At 37.2% G+C, this 19,241-nt stretch overlaps 4 protein-coding genes across 6 annotated transcripts; 2 read left to right on the plus strand and 2 right to left on the minus strand.

Moving 5' to 3' along the window:
- Positions 1–740: 740 nt before the first annotated feature.
- On the minus strand, positions 741–4,983 carry RBOHD (respiratory burst oxidase homolog D). Its single transcript, XM_089717781.1, has 11 exons — positions 4,141–4,983; positions 3,869–4,031; positions 3,721–3,769; positions 3,432–3,545; positions 2,522–3,334; positions 2,325–2,420; positions 2,115–2,230; positions 1,924–2,026; positions 1,755–1,828; positions 1,149–1,675; positions 741–1,038 (listed from the first exon to the last, which is right to left on the minus strand). The coding sequence occupies exons 1-11, from the start codon at positions 4,745–4,747 to the stop codon at positions 929–931; spliced, it is 2,772 nt and encodes a 923-aa protein (XP_089573907.1). The 5' UTR covers positions 4,748–4,983; the 3' UTR covers positions 741–928.
- A 3,587-nt stretch (positions 4,984–8,570) lies between these two features.
- On the plus strand, positions 8,571–11,093 carry LOC149498702 (xyloglucan endotransglucosylase protein 34). The gene is made up of 4 exons (XM_089717710.1): positions 8,571–9,412; positions 9,519–9,619; positions 9,711–9,904; positions 10,435–11,093. Exons 1-4 carry the CDS (start codon positions 9,226–9,228, stop codon positions 10,832–10,834), a joined length of 882 nt encoding a protein of 293 aa, XP_089573836.1. The 5' UTR covers positions 8,571–9,225; the 3' UTR covers positions 10,835–11,093.
- A 976-nt stretch (positions 11,094–12,069) lies between these two features.
- Positions 12,070–13,731, plus strand: LOC149498703 (UPF0481 protein At3g47200-like). The gene is made up of 2 exons (XM_089717708.1): positions 12,070–12,642; positions 12,716–13,731. Exons 1-2 carry the CDS (start codon positions 12,070–12,072, stop codon positions 13,538–13,540), a joined length of 1,398 nt encoding a protein of 465 aa, XP_089573834.1. The 3' UTR covers positions 13,541–13,731.
- Positions 13,074–18,389, minus strand: LOC105647264 (heparan-alpha-glucosaminide N-acetyltransferase-like protein (DUF1624)). Of its 3 annotated transcripts, none has more exons than XM_089717706.1 (13): positions 17,681–18,389; positions 17,291–17,428; positions 16,955–17,036; positions 16,647–16,723; positions 16,347–16,453; positions 15,485–15,602; positions 15,249–15,365; positions 15,058–15,149; positions 14,644–14,876; positions 14,452–14,543; positions 14,172–14,315; positions 14,021–14,079; positions 13,074–13,578 (listed from the first exon to the last, which is right to left on the minus strand). In XM_089717706.1, exons 1-12 carry the CDS (start codon positions 17,921–17,923, stop codon positions 14,053–14,055), a joined length of 1,470 nt encoding a protein of 489 aa, XP_089573832.1. In that variant the 5' UTR covers positions 17,924–18,389; the 3' UTR covers positions 13,074–13,578; positions 14,021–14,052. The 3 variants fall into 3 exon arrangements, with proteins under 3 accessions (XP_089573832.1, XP_089573833.1, XP_089573831.1); XM_089717707.1 differs by lacking the exon at positions 13,074–13,578 and having other exon boundaries at positions 13,865–14,079; positions 14,644–14,722; positions 14,810–14,876; positions 17,681–18,350; XM_089717705.1 differs by lacking the exon at positions 13,074–13,578 and having other exon boundaries at positions 13,865–14,079; positions 17,681–18,386.
- Positions 18,390–19,241: the final 852 nt, after the last annotated feature.

The raw sequence follows: 19,241 nt of genomic DNA on the forward strand, positions 1-19,241 counted from the left end.
AATTCTTAACCAAATTGGATAATTAGTTATTTGGGTGCAATTAATGAAGCCGGTGTTGGACGCGTTTTGGCCGTATTGTCGAAAGGTCAGATTCACAAAAGGCCATCGTTCAAAATTCAATGAACTTGTGAAAATATGCAAACTCGCTCAGTGCGTCAGGTAAATGTATACGTTTGGAAAAATTCTCCCCGTGTTGGCTGTCGTTCTTAATGGAAAAGTCATACATATAATCATTTTCGTTTTTCCAAATATTAATGGAATAGCTTATTCTAAGCATCCTCTTCCTATTGTATATAATAATATATTTGAGGTGAATTTTTATTTCTAGAATATAAAGGAAATGTACATTTGATTTGGATGTTGTGATTGGGATTATTATTAGTCAATAAATGCTGTTACTAACCCAAAAACAATTATACTTTTTTTTGGCGTGTCCATCGATTTGTTGACCTTTGACATATTGGAAAGGCTCCTGATTGTAAGGATGAACTGAAGATTTTCCGATTTCCATTCAATTCGTAAGAGACTTTGAGCTTTCCTTGCTTTTAAAGCTAGACTAGACATATGGCCTAGGCATTGGCATAATGTGAAAAGAGAAAGAGGAAAAGAAACTTCACCAGTTATTAATTACAGAAATTTTCCGAGAACAAAATTGGAATTTAAAAAAAAAAAAAAATTAACCAATGAATACAAAAAAGAAATAATAAAAATTGCACCTGAATTCTAGAAGGAGAAGACAGTATCATAATTCTCTACATCTTATCTGATTTTCACTTTCTCGTATATTATTAATTGAATCAAAGAAACAAAATTAACTAACGAACGACAGAGTAGGTATTAAACAAAAAGTATAATCCAATTGCTATATCTCTAATATGCTATATACGATCAACAAATACAACATCGTGTCTCAAATCTTGTTGCTTAATTAGAAGTTCTCTTTATGAAAATCGAACTTGGTGGAGGTCTTGCGAGAGAAATCTAGCGCTAATTGCCTTAGCTCCTTTGTTAGTGCTGGTGCCCCACAATAGAAAACTCCTGCATGCACAAACATATATACAACTGGTCAAATTTTCTTTCTTTGACTAAATTATTCAATACATATGCACAAAAAAAGAGGTGCTAGTGGGAGAGGTAGGTGAACCTACCAATTCTTGAATCAGGATGATGAAGAGCGATTTTCTTGTAGACTTGGCGCCAGTTTGGCTTTGCAAAGTGGGATTTGACTCTGGTCCCTGAAACCACATCCACACCGTTTTTGGCATGGTGGAGAGACTGAAGCATTGCAATCAGAGCAGACCTAGCGTCTCCTTCTTCGTAAACACTGGTGCAATAGTTATGCAGTTCTATCACCGCCTTGTCGTCCATCTCCGCCACCTCATTCATTATCCCTTTGAACCACTCGAAGGAACCCTGTTCTCTTGTCACCCAATAGAAGTAAGCTTTCGTCGTCTTGAAACCTTTCTTATTGTTATAATTAGGAGCAGATGTCGCTTTCCCTGCCTCTAAGCTATTCTCGCGATCATCTTCCTCTTGCATGTTGTTGATGATGTCCTTCACAATGCTGATCATGGGTGTGGCCCCAATTCCCAGCCCTACAAGCAGCACTACATCGTATTTCTTGTAGTCTTGTGCTGGAGCTCCATATGGTCCGTCAATCAATATCTTCGGAAAGCTGTTCATTCATTTCATTATTAATTAATAGGAATAATATTAAATTAAATCATATGCAAAGCAATTAATTAATTAATTACCTAGGATTGTTTCCTCCTTCCACGCCCTCAGCTCTTAGCAATCCACTCTTACCAGCAGGTGCAGGCTGACAAACCTATATATAACAACCAATGTGCAAACATATAAATATTGGACTGTTGGTTGGCAATTCTAAAAACTGGATCGGAAACTGTATATTAATTAACAGACCTCGGAGAAAACAGCTTTGAGTTGCCTCGTCCAGTCTCCAAGAGTTCGAATGTGCACGCTCAGGTAGTCATCTCCTGGCGCTGATGTGATGGAAAATGGGTGCCTGTACACCAAATTACACAATTAGAATTGTTTTGTTCTCAAAACAGTGAGAATATATTATTCAATGTGCAATTAAACTTATAACTCACCATTCGAAGGGAGAAACTGCCGAGCAGTTGACAAACATGTACTGTCCACTCTTGTACTTGAAGCCCTGTGGCTTAGACATATGCAATGCCAGGACATTTCCGGGATAAACAGCAACCTAAAGTAATTAACGTTGGTGGAATTCATTAGTATTATCATCTCAATGTTAATGGCACAGCTAGTAGAGGAATCAAGCAATCTAAATCCATTACCTTGAGAATCTTAACAGACTTGATGCTTGATCTAAAAGCCCTGATTAGCCTTTCGCATGCATAAAGGATGATCGGCACTGCCAAGTACATCCATGTCTGCAATGTACATGAAGAAATGGAATTAATAATGGACGATAGTCAAAGTCAATAATTCGACTGTGAAATATAAAGAGAGCAAGGCCTTGTCAATTAATTACCGTTTTCTGGTACCATTTCTTGGTGAGGTAGAGGAAAATCCCATGGATTATGAGAAGGGTGTAGACAATAACGAATAGATGGTGAGAATACCAGAAGGCATTGAAGCCTGTGAGTTTCTTGAGTGGTTTGGGCAAGTTGAGCCTGTTACGCCTAAACCAAGGCGTGGCTAATGTGAAGGCTATAGCCATTAGCACTACCATTACGATTCCAGTGATGCCCTCCACGCCCTTCAAAAACCACCAGTAGTTCTCCGGCTGATCGTCTCCGAAGTAAGGTTTCATAGGCTCATATTCCTCTTCAGTTGCATGGAGAAGCCGCGGAAAATCACAGGTTAAATGAGCTCCCGCATGCAGCCCAATCCCTACGGCAATTCCTACTGCTATCACCTTATGGAAATTTAGATTGTCATCAAAAGGCACGGCCACTCCCAGCTTGGTCTTGTTCCTGAGCCAAGTGATGGTGTTCCTGCAAACTGGTAGTAAAATCAATGCCATATTGAATTTAAGTGTCTCGGCTCCTCCTTTGGCAACAGAAACACAATCGCCCATTATATCATGTACAGCCTTCCTCCGATACTGTAAAAACTTGTAGGTAAATAAACCAGCTACAATTCCAAGCCACAATGCCATAATCCACACCCTCTGCCAGTTATCCAATAAAAAGTACTTGGCCTTCTGGTACCATCTTCTCAGTGGATTGTTCTCCCGTGTGGGCTTCAGTTTCTGACTCAGCAGTTGACTCAAAATTCGGCTGTCTCCAACTCTGACCGATTGATTAGGAGCTTGCAATAGCAGTGTTTCGAGGTTATAGATCTGCTTCGTTGGACAATGAGAAAGAAAAAAGAATTAATTCATCAAGACTAACAGCTTATATGATCTTGCAGTTTAACATATATATATTCTTACGTACCATGATGTATCCAGCATTATCTGGGTCTAGTTCTTCCATAATTAACGCTGCATATTCCTGGGCTTGTTTCTGAATGTTGGATAGCTTGTTTGCAGAAGCACTTAAACTAATAATCTGCAAATTTCAACTTGTTGTCGTTAGTCTAAACTAGAGTGTGACCTGCTCTGCCAGTGATATGTATTTATGAGAACATCAGGCAGAAAAAGGAAAGGAAAAACTATTTCCAGTTTAGTATGAAAGAGTCGACATAGACCGAGTCTATATATATCCATTACTTAGCTTTACGTACCTCTCTTACTTCTTCTTCTGTTATTCTTCCGTCAGCGTCTCTATCCACCCTGCATGGATTAAATATAAATAATTAAACGTTTTATTACAAAATTAAATTAATGAAATGTAAGAAACATGGATATAAAGCAAAGGAAACAATTATGTACATGTCAAAGAATGTTTGGAGCCTGGAGTCAAAGCTTTCGTCGGAGATCTGATCCCAGAATTCTTTAAGCTGTGCCTTGTTAATGGAATCACCATTTATGTTATGCTTCCGAGCAAGTGCGCGGAATAATTCACCAGCAAACTCCTTGGATTCCTTGTTCATGCCTATAACAGAGATTAATATTAATAATTTAATAATAATAATAATAGAATTACAAAAATTTTAGAAAAGTCAAAATAAATACTAGTAATTAATCAATTCATGATTATTTACCTATGCATTCGCCGAACGAGGAACAGTGGAGTTGGCCATTGGTGGAAGCCGTTAGTTCCTGAAATCGCTTCTCAACAGCGAGCCATCCATTTCCCGCGGCACCAGTTTTGGCAGTGATGAACTTGAGTCCCTTCAAAGCGTGAGCGGCGGCTGACTTGGTCCTATCAAAGCGTCTGGCCGCAGAAGGCCTCCTCGAGAGGGAAGCAAGACGTTTAAGCTCTTGTGAAACCTGTTTGATATGAGACGAAGTATTGCGAAACAAGGAGGACCGAAATGAAGAAGACTTGTTCTCCAGAGTCTTTTTAGCAAGCAGAGCTAATTCGGGATCTTCGTTAGCCGGATGAACGCTGTGGACGGCGACAGAGTCATCGCGGATGTCGAGTGTAATCTCGACGTAGGAGGATGCATCATCGGCGGCGGTGGTTTCAGGAGGGATATTGAATCTTGCGCTCTTCTTGGAAGATCGTTTTTTGTTGAGAGGAGCTTGTCCTCCCACTCCAAGTGGCCCGCTAAAGGCAGTACGGTCGCTGGCTATGCTTTCAGTGTCGGAACTGGTATCGTAATTTGAATTAGAAATGGAAGGTCCTCTCCCGTCGTCGCTTCTCATGTTTCCTGATCACTTTACAAAATATGCTTAATATCGTCGATCTTTGTTTTCCGATCACTTTACAGAATATGCTTGATATCGTTAATCTTTACAGGCAGATAGAAGAAGGAGTATTATTCATGCGTTTGGTTTTTAGCTTAGGGAGCTTTCCATGGATTCTATTTTTATATATACATAGTCATATTAAAGGCAAGCGCGAAACTTGTAGGAAGGAAGGAAGGAAGAAAGGAGGGTAGGTTATGTACAACGTGTGCTGGTCAAAACTGACCTCGATGACCAACGATCTTTTTATTATATTATTTTTCTTTCGTTGAACGTAAATTTTCGTCGAGGAATATGATTTATTTAATTTATAGTATTATCGACCAATATGCGTTGACTCTAATCAATAATTTACCACCTGTAGAATAATAGTAAAAGAAGGTAGTGAAAACAATTTTACTTTCTAATTAACCATAACACTTTTTTTATCAGCAAAATAAATAATTTTATTAGAAATTCAGAAAAAAACTTATCAAACTCTAATTAATCTCATGTCAATAAACTCTCCCGATACACTCAATCTAACTAGAGAATGATAAGTACATAACACTTATTACTTTCCTGTTATATTTTACTAGAAGTTCTATTTCATATCTATATATTAATACCTTTTTTTTTAATGTCAAACCTTTTAATTATAATGCGACCATGCATTTAAATAGGAATGCATGCTTGAAATAAGCTTTTATTGGAGGATGGATATCGCATATATAGTATATCCATTTTCAGAATTGAGATGATGTTAACATTTACCTAATAGCTTAAGCTTCCCTTGGATTGAATATTCACTTTACGTAACAAGAACTTTATTGAATATCTCATCAATCAATTTAAAATTAATGAGAAAGTTACTTAGCATTAATGGCCTCCTGATCTCGTGAAGTTACATGAACGTCAATTATGTAATGGCAACATCTGATAATTATCATGTAAACATGCTAAATTAGATCCCTACGTAGCAGTCCATACATTACCTGTTGGTCTCTGCCTCCCTTTCATTGTCTTTGCAATCTACGTAGGACGTTAAAAACTGAATTATCCAAGAAAGTGAAGTGAAAACTACTAGAGAAAAAAAAAATAGTGGCAGGTCTCTTCAACTCGAGTCTGAACTTTGAACAGGTCAATGCGGCCATTTAGCATGAACACACATACAAATAAATCCAAGATGAACATGAATTACTTATTAGGGTTAAGAACAGTTAACTAAAGGCAAAAATGTGAAAGGGAGTTGCAATAAAATGAAAAGAAACGAAAATGCATACGGGTTGGTTTGACTGAATCCGACAAACTCCAAAAAATAGACGCGTATTCCCATTTCTTTTGTTTTTTTAACGTTTCAAGCTGTTTAGGAAATGGCTCAAAAGGTCAAACTAATACTACGATACAAATCAACTTGGACCGATCCAATACTTTATATAACAAACATCTTCCCTGCTGAGCCTCCGAGTAAGCACGTGCTTTTTCTTCTATATAATTTACGTTAGGTAGTTTATGTTTTCTAGATCAAATATCAACCGTTCAAATTTCATTGCTCTCTCTCATGTATAATCTATAATCTCAAATTCTAAATTATTTTTTTCTTCAAACATGATAATTAAATTATTTAATCTCTCAGAAATTAGAATTCTTTATATTTAAGGTTAGTTACATGGTTGCCAGGAGGAGTGGAATTTGGGAAGGGTTGAGGTTTTACTATTTTCAATCAGTAAATTCCTGAACTACAGTTGGTGAAAAATGACCATTACATATTTCCCAGTCAAACTATACCAGAAAGCTGATGTGAGCGTCCCGTCATCAAGCGATTGAATTTTTTATGCCACATCAACCTGATCTAATTTCTTCCCTGTCTAATCTTTTTGTCCTCTATCACTCTCTTCGTTCTCTCCTAGCTCTTCCCTAAACCCTAAACTTAGAAAGGAACGAAGAAATTGAAAATCGAGGAACAAAGGGTTTTTCATATCAAAATAAATCAGGTTGTTGCTCTCAGTTGTTCATACTCATTTTAGTAAGTAAAAGTTCACACGTGATTTGTTTTATATAGAATCATAACGATCCCTTTTATATATTGGCTTCTAGTCTTATTCTCAGAGAGAAGAAATGTAATGGGCCTATCTAAGTGTCAAGTGCACCCGCAGGCCCCAGCAAGGAAGAAAGAGTCGGCCTATTTAGTCTCAGCCGAAAGCCAGTTAAAGACAAACAGTACTTCAAATCAAAGAGCCCAAAAATTGTAGTTTTTAGCATTGTGGCTCTATCCATTGAAGCCCATTAATAGTCGAACGTGTCATTACAGGTTCAGACATTCAGGCAGATGATTAAAAATATTAAATAAAGATTAAGGCAGCACCGATGTGATCTGATGATGTATGTAGAAAATACAGTCTAACGTGCGGAAATCTTCTGCCATATGGACAATGGGTATTCATATAATAGGACAACGCATGCATGCTAATTGATTATTATTATTATATGGATGCTTATGATGAACAAAATCAAATCATGGATGGTTTCGGTAGGATTAATGACTAAACAAACAAAGCTTTAATTATCATCAATCATTTTAATTTTATTAATTAATTACGTATATAATCTCTTACTAACTATTATTGAAATTTAAAAACTTGACTGTTCTTGTGTTGGACAGAAACTCAAGTCGTTTGAATTTATTGAGATATTTATATAATTAAATTCCACAGGTTCAAAGGTTGCATGTAATGTATAGCGTAGGATCATCAATCAATCAAATGAAGTGGAGCAATGTGCATTATTAAAAGGTACAGCTAAGGCTAGCTTTTGCCCTGATGTGCTACATCAACCACCAATCAAGAGATTCTTAGACACGTGTTGTCTGATGGCTTGTAATTCTAATCTCAAATTCTCAATCCCTATTAGTTGCACAAGTATGGTGTAAATGCAGCAAAGTGTTATTCCTAATATTAATTAGTATAGTAGTGTGGCAATGGCACGAGGAGCTAGCTAGCTTTCTTTGCTTTGCTTTAAATATTATAAATAAATAAGAATTATCATGAATAGGAGAATTAAGTGTAACATAAGATTTATGTACATGCCAAGTAAATGTTTGGAACGAAATTAACGGGATTAATTTCCTGTTTCAATTTTGTTAATTAATTTAATGAATAAAAAAATATTAAACTTTGTTTATTTTTCTACTCTTAAAATACCCAAAAGACAAACTCAACTGGAATATGAATGGCAAAAATAACTGGAAGGATTAATCGCTAATTAAGTGGCTGAAATGTCCAAATCTCCGAATAAGAACAGCTCCGAAATATAAATCAATTCTGAGGCCACATGCCGGTGTTAAGTGGACCCTTCAGTCTCAGTCTCAGTCGCGGCTTTTGTTTATCCATAATTCTACATGGTAGCATTGCCAAGCTATTTCCTTTGCATGGGCCTGTATCTTTTTGATGTTGAAAAGAGAAGCCCCACCCCCACCGCTTTTTGCTAAGCTGCTGCTCCTCTAAATTCAGATAAAAAATAATGATGATAATTTAAAAATGCACATGTGTGTATGGTTATGTCAGTGAAAACTGGGCAATTATGCATGATGCTCTGTTTCCGTGGAGGGAGTGGGGACCCTTTTCTTCCATTTCTCGATTTCAATTTAATCCGAAATTTATTTATTTTCAAAAAATGTAAGTATTTGTGTGTGGGTACGTCAATTACTACTGTCAGTATAAAGGGTTAAGAGAATTGAAGTGAAGGAGATGATCGACCAAACGCCCAATACATGGTATGTAAATGCTTTCCAGCTTTCAAATTCAATTTGACAGTGCAAGCGCAGGGCTAAAAGTTCACTGTCACACTTCACAAATCACAAGTTGCAATGCAAATGGAGGCCGTACAATAAGACAAAAAATTGGAAAGGAAAAACAGTCCTCCTCGATAAGAGAAATGAGGAGAGGAGACTGATACAGCCAAACTATTACTAGCCCAATAAACACGATGGCCCAGGCATCGGACGCCAGAAATAGGTAGAGGAGAGGTGGGAGTGGGTAAGCGGTCGGTACCTGGAGTGGCCGACTCTTTTCTTGATACTTTGTACCGCGGAGTGTGGATACTATTACTCATGAATGACCAATGTAGTAATGTTTCAAAATTCAAACTAGTCCATTACTAGTTTTCTTGGCTTATAGCTGTATTACCACTAGTGTTATTTTATTGGTTAATTAACTTTGTCCAGTCTCTGCACCACATGACAAAACACTTCCTTCAATAATTTATTGTTTTTAGATTAAAATCCGCCCCCTACATAATGAGCACCCTCTCGCTCCATTCTCCTCATCCCTTCCTGTCAACATTTCTCTCCCTCTCTCTTCCAGGTAATGGTCTAGAACCTTGAACACACACCACTTGCTTCTTGTTCGTTTCCCATTCTCTAGAGCTCTAACAAAACCAACGATCTCATCTGCAGAAATATGGCTCCTCCTCTGTGGACTCTGTCTCTGGCCTTGCTGGTTATGGTATCTGGAACTATGGGAGCTCCCCCAAAGAGTCCAGTGGCCGTGCCATTCGGCAGGAACTATGTGCCTACCTGGGCGTTCGATCACATCAAATACTTCAATGGTGGCTCTGAGATTCAGCTCCACTTGGATAAATACACGGGTACTTATATATATATTTGTACTATAAAGATAATATATTTCTTTTTTCCTCTTGAAAATGTGGATATTGCTGACACGGTCACCGAATGGGCTTGATCTTTGCCAAGGCACTGGTTTCCAGTCGAAAGGCTCGTACTTGTTCGGCCACTTCAGTATGCAGATAAAGTTGGTGCCAGGAGATTCAGCTGGAACGGTCACTGCATTTTATGTGAGTCATTTCCCGTCAAGTTAATTAATTGAGGTTAACTCAAAAGACTTGAGAGAAAATTTTATTGAACGTGAATTTATTTTATTGGCAGCTATCTTCTCAAAACTCAGAGCATGATGAAATAGACTTTGAGTTCTTGGGGAACAGGACTGGGCAGCCCTACATTTTGCAGACGAATGTGTTCACCGGAGGGAAAGGAGATAGAGAACAGAGGATTTACTTGTGGTTTGACCCAACCAAAGAATACCACTCATACTCTGTTCTCTGGAATTTGTATCAGATTGTGTGAGTACTCCTTTCCCTTTTTATTACAAAAGAAAAAGAAAAGTTTTAAGAATTTCAATTTCATTCTTAAGGTTATAGGTCAGCCAAAACGGGGCCACGTTAATTAACAGTAAGAACAACATGCGACATGGTCCAACTAGTGTGAAACAGATCAATCAACAACATAGAACTATGCGTTGAAATTCGGTGAAAGTAGGTTTTTTTCTTTCTGACTAGAGTAGAGGGAGTGTTTTGTTTTCTACGATCGAATTTGGAATATGAATGATTCCTTTTCCGACAACTTTTGAGCTGGCACGCACATTTTGTTTGAACTTTCCTGTAGATGTGGTATTTTGTTTCGAAATTGCCTATTTATTAATCAATTACATAGCCGCGGTTCAATAATTAGAGTTACTTTTTATATAGTATGTTTTATTTTGTATAATATAGTAGTATTTTTTAAAAAATAAAAAACAAGAAACAAAAAGGAAAATGTTATTATTATTGTTTTTTTTTTTTAACAAAAACAAAAATGGTATGGTTGGATTCAGGTTCTTCGTGGACAACGTCCCAATCAGGGTGTTCAAAAACTGCAAAGATTTGGGAGTAAAATTTCCATTCAACCAACCAATGAAGCTGTACTCGAGCCTTTGGAACGCCGATGATTGGGCCACGAGAGGTGGACTGGAGAAGACGGACTGGTCCAAAGCGCCCTTTATAGCCTCTTACAGGGAGTTCCATATAGACGGGTGCGAGGCGTCAGTGGAAGCCAAATTCTGTGCCACTCAGGGGAAGAGGTGGTGGGACCAGAAGGAGTTTCAAGATCTGGACGGCTTCCAATACAGGAGGCTCAGATGGGTTCGCCAGAAATACACCATCTACAACTACTGCACTGACCGGAGCAGATACCCTGTTCTTCCAGCTGAATGCAAGAGGGACAGAGACATATAATATGATAAGATTCATTTTGTGCATTATTCTAAATTAAAGAAGAAGGGAAAAAAAAAAAAAAAAAAGTAGAGTGCGACTTTACTTAAATTGAAAGCGTGATTTATGGGAGTCATCATTCATCATCTGTGCTCTTTCAAGTTTCAAGTTCTATAGTGTAAAAGTATTATTATTTATTTATATGGCTTGTTAAATACTTTTGTGGATTTATTTTATTTGTGCAAGACCACGTGGACGCATTCCTGATTGGTATTTGTTTTTATCCTTTTCTCATTTCATTAATTTTATTTCTCATAAAAGTAATGAAATAAAATTTATTTGTTTTATTTATAGAAAGAGATTGGATGGACCGAAATTTATTTTTATTTTCCATCAATTAATATCAAATTGATGAAAAATAAAAATATCTGCATTCCGTTTATTAACATTGTTATGTATCTAAGGAGGTGATTTTTCGAAGACATTTACTACCTTCATACTATCTCAAATGATATTATTTTGAAAGTATTTACCAAACACAAATGTTCCTTTGCATTGTACAAGATCCACAACTGCATGTCACTGGACTCTAATAATATACCATCTACAATGACTATAATTCTATCAAATGTAGTTATCCCATGGCATATTCAAGTCGTGATTTTGGTTTCTTCCTTTATTTATTTTTTGATTGTGGCGACAAATTTTAAAAAACGTACGTACCAAGATCATCTTAACAGTTCGATCGAAGATAAACAGATCCACGCTTAAAAAGTCATAATTTTATGCTATTTAATTATTGTTTTTGGCTTTTAATTATTCGAAAGAAAGAAAGAAAAAAAAAAATGCCTCTTAAAACAGGGAAAGAATCGGAGATGGGCAGTGAGCTATTTGATAGTGTGCAGCTTTTACCTTATGCAAGAAAGGAATTTGAAGGGCAGTGAGAACGTTTCTCTTAGTCTTGGGTTTGGTACAAGCTAGCTCGAGATTTCACTCAGCCAGTTGTGAACATTATCGTCGACCGTGTGTTCCACATGGGAACCTCGTCCCTTCTTTTGCTTTTGAAATGAAACTAAGAATAAATTGATTCCTTGAAGGGCCACAATGAATTCTCAGGAAAACAACCATTTCTTGCCTCTAAAGCAATGAAAACAATCTTAATGAAAAATGCTTGGGGGATATTGTCTTAGACAAGTCTTTTTAAGGATGGCAACAGATGCAGCAGAGCAGGACTGTTAAAATTATTTGGGGGAATAATAATGGCGCAGCAGAGAACAAACTGGGTAATCGAGGTGAATGAGAAACTAGAGAACATTGATAAATCCATGGAGGAAGAACGATGGAAGAAACGTTCTATCTACAAAATACCAGCATGTGTAACAGACCTGAACAAGAACGCGTACAGGCCTCAGGCGGTCTCCTTTGGTCCTTATCATCACGGGGAAGCTCATCTGAAGCCAATGGAGGAGCACAAGCAACGAGCTCTGCTTCATTTTCTCAAAAGAGCAAATAAACCCTTACAAGTGTTCGTCGACTCCTTAACGCAAGTAGTGCAGGTGTTAAAAGACTGTTATGATCCGCTCGATATAATTTGGCAGGAAGATACATGCGGATTTGTGCAGTTGATGATTATGGATGGATGTTTCATGCTGGAGATCTTACGCGTTGCTACTCGAACAGTCGAAGACTATGCACCCAATGATCCAATTTTTAGCGACCATGGGAAGCTCTACATCATGCCATACGTCAAGCGTGACATGCTCATGCTTGAAAACCAGCTACCAATGATACTCCTCGACAAGCTGCTTGCTGTTGAATGCGGCGAAGAAAAGGTACATTAGTTTTAATTATTTTTCTCTCGCTTCATTCTTTGGTTTATAATTATATATAACAATTACATTGCAGGATGAAGAGTTTGTGAACCGGCTGATCCTCAAGTTCTGCTTTCCTGACGTTCCGGTCTCGAGCTTGGGCAAATGCTTGCATGCACTGGATGTGTACAGGAAGAGTTTGCTTCAAAGACATATTGGCATGAACGACAAGCGTCGCAGCAGATCACGAAGCAGACGCCGCAATGGCGGTGACAATATCATCCGCTCTGCAACAGAGCTCAACGAAGCTGGAATCAGATTCAAGAAGAGTAAAACAAGAAGCCTCAAGGACATCTCATTTCGTGGTGGAGTCCTTAGGCTTCCAGTAATAGTGGTGGATGATGCAACTGAGTCTAGTTTTCTCAATTTGATAGCCTTTGAGCGGTTCCATGTCGGTGCAGGCAATGAGATTACATCCTTTATCTTTTTCATGGACAACATCATTGACAGCGAGAGGGATGTTGCCCTCTTACACTCGAGAGGGATCATCCAAAACGCTATTGGAAGTGACAAAGCTGTTGCTAAACTCTTCAATTCTATGTCCAAGGATATTACACTCGATCCAAATAGCAGCCTTGATTTTGTGCATAAAAAGGTGAATGCCTACTGCAAGAAGGCTTGGAACGAGTGGCGTGCCAACCTAATACACACTTATTTCAGAAATCCCTGGGCTATTGTTTCTTTTCTTGCTGCAGTCTTACTTTTTGCCCTCACTATTGTTCAAACCGTGTATACTATATATCCCATCTACACTAGTAACAATGACTCTACGCAGATATTTCCTCCCAAACCCTCTCCGCTGCTGCCTTCTCCTCCTCTGCCTTCCCCAGAACCACCTTCGCCCCACCCCCACGGCTGATTCCCATGATGAGCACTACCTTGTCGACTCTGTTTTTCCTGTCAAGTATTTCCTGTTATCAATCATATAATAATTTTGGTTTACACATCAGATGTGTTTCTTTTGACATTGTTTTCTGTTTTCACTTATTTGTTCAAATGAATTCCTCTCGTAACAGAAAGGGATAATAATAATTAGTTTCTTGGTCCCAATGATGATGATAATTATAAATTGTTATCATATCTTCAGTGCAACAATTAGCCACTTACTTGAATAAGGCATGCATAAAAAAAAAAAAAAGAAAAAAGAAAAAAAAAATCGTAAGTATATATAATAAAAAATCAATAGAGAAAAAAGCTAAAATTTCAATTGATTAAATTACAAAACATTATACTATTCTTCATTTGATTTTTAAATTTGAGTACATCAATGCAGAAAATACGAACGCAAGGATGTTCAAATTGCAACTATCTAATGTTGAATAATGTAAATAGCCCGTACAATTTTTTGTAGCCCTCCAGTCTGCCATACCTTCATCTTCCAATTCCAATTAATCCAAGCTGCCGAATATGAAAAGGTTGTGAGAAAACAAAATCTAAAGTAAAGTATCACAAGAACAGAAGAACTTCTAATGACAGAATAGGGAAATTACAATGTTATTTTGTGGCTGCTTCCAATAAAATCCCTGCAGGACAACCGGCAAGATATTGCAGGCTGCAAGGATATATATAATTAGTGCATGCATTCCCATCCACTTCAAGGCAAGTGTCATGCGCCCATATCCGCTTGCATCCACCTGTGGGTAAAGAACATAACCACCTATTAGCTATAAAGCCAGTTAAAACAATTTTACTCTTTCATTATACAAAGAGATCAACATATTTAGTCAAATATAAATGTCACTGTTAGGAATTCAACGTGACGGATGCAACCAGAAGGTAGATTCCAGCGAATAGAATGCCTGCAGCACCGGCACTGACACACATGTAGCTGAATGTATAAAGAGCTTTGTTGACATGCATTCCTACAATGAGAACCAAACAAGATAATATAAGAAAATATTAAACAGTTGAAATTTTCCACTTATTCTCCTCTATTAAATTCACATCTAAGAAACTACTTACCCAAAAAATCCAAGGTAAGGCCTAAGACAATAAGACAAGTAGATGGGATCATCCAATGAAGGATTCTATCCCTGTGGTCCTGCATGTGGCAGAGTAAAGTATATCGCTGTTTTTGAAAAAATAAAATCCAAGTACCAAAAAATTCATGAAACAAAAAATTTATTACCTGAAAATGGACAATAATGTGCCCATAGTGCAAACCAATCAAACAGGTAACCATGGCCATTACTGAACTACAAGGATAATGCACAAGGATCATTCAGAAAACATGAAACTAAAAGACACAAGATGGAATACTACATGATAAGAGAGTTTAAAGGCGTCTTCCCTCATTGGGTTGACTTGTCTAAATATGTTGGTAAATTAACCATCAATTAAAAATGTCTGAAAAGAAAATGTAATTGCCAAACAAACCTCAATAGTCCTTCAGGATCAAATGGCGCTTGACACCACGAAGGAGCATCAGGAGGTAGAGGGCCATAATCAGGGGAATTGATACTGCATAGCTGCAGAAAGGAAAATAATATGATGATAAGGATGAAACCAATCAGGGAAGGAGAGCAAGCACTAAAAGCAACTAAAACCCTCTATAACTAGAGATTTACCTTGGTTCGTGCATATATTGGTTTTCCATAGAGGTGTTGAATTCCCATTACTGTACGATCAATCAGTCCAACAGCATTACAAGCAGGTCCAGTATCGCCCCTTACTCCACATTTCACCTTTGAACAGAAATGTATCATATAGTGCTACCAACAGTAATCCTATAACGAAATCCTTAGATATTGTAGGTAGAAATAGAAAAAATATCAAATAAAAAAGTGAAAGAAGAGAAACTCACTGCAAATATCTTTGGGGGAGAGGAAGAGGCTTCAACTGGAACCTGATACTCCCAATCTGGAACATACAAGCCATATGACAAGGAAAGATATATAATAACAAGCACCAAAGCTACAACCCTGAAAAAATTGACCAACAAAATTTTAGCTTGGCAAGTTAAATAAAAGCGCCAATTAAAAATATAAATGCACATGCACAATGAATTAAATGAACATTGCTGAAAGATGCACAATCACCTTATGCAACAAGAAATTAGACAATCTTATTTTCATATAACTAAACGCTCTTTTGCATATTTAGAATACACAAAATATGATCAAGGTGGTGAGATATATAGGAACAGTATGCTTATCTGAGCAGATATTAAATGTAACAAAATGAGCAACGTATTCTTGAACCAAGAAAAAGAATCAGCAAACTTAGTGCAGTGGTGCCCCCCCTTTTAACAATGATTTTTTTTTTTTTGGCTAAAAGAAGTAAGTTTTTCTCCTTTTTTTTTTTTTTTTTTTTTGGTTCTGAAAATATCTTAATGGCTTCCCTTTTCTGCACAAGAAACCTACATGAGTGATCTCACAAGAGAGAACTCTGTATCTAATATTTAGGAACACCTCAATTCTAGCCGTGGGAGAACTTTCATGTGTTTTTTTCATGGACCAAGATGAGCAGCTGCACAATATCCGAGTACATCAGTATTAGACGGATAACTGAGAGTGCCACAGATAAAGTGGTGGACTCGGCCAGGTATTCCTTAACCTTGAATTCTTTGAGATATAGAAAGTTTTATTGTTTCACAAATAGCTGACTTGCTGCTTCACATATAGATAAAAATCAAGTGATCTAAAGATGGGTAAAAAGATACGTACCACTGAAATTGATATTTCCTCAGTACATATGAATTTGAACTAGCACGACCATCATCTTTGAGCCAAATCTCGCACAATGCTCCTACCAAATATGCTATTGCTATCCTCTGCTAGGGAAAAAAAAAAAGGGAAGCTTCTGTTATTCCGCAGGTAATGACAATATATTGCTTTTATTTATGGGGAACCTATCTGTTGACCAACATGATTATAAATTAAGTTATGTGGTGACAGAATTTGAGTCAATCAATTGGGATCACATTTGTTGATAAAGCAAATAACTGGAAAAGTTAGAGAGGATACCTGAAGAATACCCATCCACCTCATGCGTTCAACATTAACTCCATAAGTTAAATCATTTAGGCCATGCAAAAAGCCACCTGTCCAGGAGACAGAATAGAAGTTAAATGAAAAACCGCATAAAAGCAAATGCAGTCCCGAAAGAACTTTCCGTTGAACGCAGGAGAAACAAAAAACTCTGGAAGATTTGTTTTCCTACTATCCCCTGCCAGTTTTTGTTCACAGATTAATGTAAAAGAAAAAGAGCACTTGCACACAAATAGCCTAGCAAGCATTGCATGAGCTAAAAGTGAAGTTGTTAGGAAGAGGACCTTGAAGAAAAAGGCCTAACAGTAGAAGCTTGAGTGCCCGGAATATGGCTTTTCTAGCTGCAAAAGCCTTACAGGATATTTTCTGTATGGAACAAATATCTAGTTAGGAATGCTATCATCGGCAGAAGAAGCATTCAGAATGATATTAGTGACTACCCACAATAAGGCATTAGCAAAATCATAGAATACATTTTATGATTATTTGGAAAAAAAAAAAAATTTCCGGTCAAAGTAAATACATAGTTCCAGTCAAAGTAAATACATAATGTATGATGAAATGCTTCAATGCTTTAGATAAGACTAATTAAGACTTAAGAGACAAAAACCTAAGGTTACCTTGTATGTGAGTCCAAGCGAAACACCAACAATGAAGAGGAAAAAGGGCATGACCAAATCAGCAAGTGTTAAACCATTCCATGGTGAATGATTAATAGCAGGCACAGTTCCACCAGCATAGTCCACAAGTATCATTAGCTGCAAGCATTCAGAATGAGCAGAAAACAAAATAACCAGGTATTAATTTGCGTCGAATTAAATCAACCGATGGAAAAAAAAAAAGATAAAAAATTTTGTAAAATGATTGTTGACACTGCACGAGAAGTCGTAAGAAAAATAAAATAAAGAGAAATTGTCAAGAAATAAGAAATGCACTCGCAATTCGCATGCTTTTAATTTTGTCGCTCTCTTGGGGCGTCAAGGAAACAGGAGGAGATAAAAAAGAAATACCGAAACAGTGAGTCCGCGAAAAACATCTAGAGAAACGAGACGCTGCTGGTGAGAGTTGGCAGAAATGATTAAGGAATTCTTTTCTTGAATGGCTTTATTAGCACCATCAATCGGCTTTGCAATTGGAAGAGCCAATTCAACATCTTCATCGCCGTTGCCATCAGTGCAGGTACAGCTAGAGGACTTGTATTTTCTATTGCCAAGGTCTCGGTCTTTAATAGGCTGATATTGGCAAGATGCCATTGTTTTTGGCTTGTGAAATGTTGTATGGAGGAGATATCACTCATTCATGTCCATATTCATATATTATGATGATACATATACATATATAGACAGTTTGCTTCTTTTTTTTTTTGGGAAGAGATGCCAGAGGAGGTTTCGGATGTTTCCTTTTTCGGCGTCCTTTTGATATTTGGAGAACATCTGTGCAGTCAATCCCCTCTTCACCTCTGGTTTCCCATCCGCTCTTTATACTTTATTATGAATTTTTGAAATCTTTCTTTCTTTCTTTCTTTTTGCGAATCTATGCTTTTTACTGCTTGCTTGGGGCAGGACAGGAGGATTGATTGAAAGGTTAAAGAAGATAAGAACAGCCCAGGAAGCGATATTTTACTATTTAAAAAAAAAAAAAAATTAGATTCCAAGTGAAACTCTAATCCACAAAATTAAAACTCATTTACGTTTTTTCAGTTTCCGTTCAGATTCACATTAACTTCATAACTGCCAGCAATGCGTCCAAATCGTATCCTCCCGCCTTCATCGATTTCCCCATTTTTCTACCTTTTCCCTGTTTGGGCCGGGCCAGGATAGAATTTAAAAAAAAAATTATAGGAAAAGTTTTGGTTTTTAAATCACTTGCCATATTACTAATATGCAAATTGGTTTTAAGTCTTATGGAAAAAAAAAAAAAAAAAGGTTCTAAGTCTACTCTTCCGTTCCAATACTGAACAGATAATTAGCACCACACCTTCACAGTGATACAAAAATACTAAGCAGGTATTTATTATCACCACATAAATTGTTACTCATATCTATCAGATGCGAGCCTCATTCACTCACATTCACCAAATGGGAACAAAAGTTCTAAAAAATTCAAATATAACTTCTTTCACTTCTCTATAAGTAATAAAAAAGTTTGTTACAGCGACTTATTTGAAACAGAAAAAGTAAAAAAAAAAAAAAAAAAAGGAAGTTGGCTACTTTAATCACTCCACCTGATTCCTGACCTTATCTCCTGTGAGAAATGACAAGTGACAAGTTTCCCATTTGATTTCACTTTTGAGGGTTACACTTGGTTATTCCAATGGACTGTTGGCTCGGTGGCTGCAATTTATTCCCCATCAACAAGCTGCGGCCAAATGGTAGTGGAATTCGGAATCTTCAGGTTCAGGGTAAATAAAATAAAAGTGGGATAAATCTCCTTCACATAAATTTAAAGAGAGGCCTCTCTCCGACTTCGTGGCATGGTTCACGCTTCATACGCATGTTTCACGTTTAAAATAGCCACATTGGAAGCCTTTTTATCTTTCTTGTTTCCTTTTTCCATTTTGATAACGTTTAT

Source organism: Jatropha curcas, chromosome 2, assembly GCF_041381405.1.
Source record: "Jatropha curcas cultivar XTBG-Jc1 chromosome 2, XTBG_Jcur_1.0, whole genome shotgun sequence".
NCBI classification, from domain to species: domain Eukaryota; kingdom Viridiplantae; phylum Streptophyta; class Magnoliopsida; order Malpighiales; family Euphorbiaceae; genus Jatropha; species Jatropha curcas.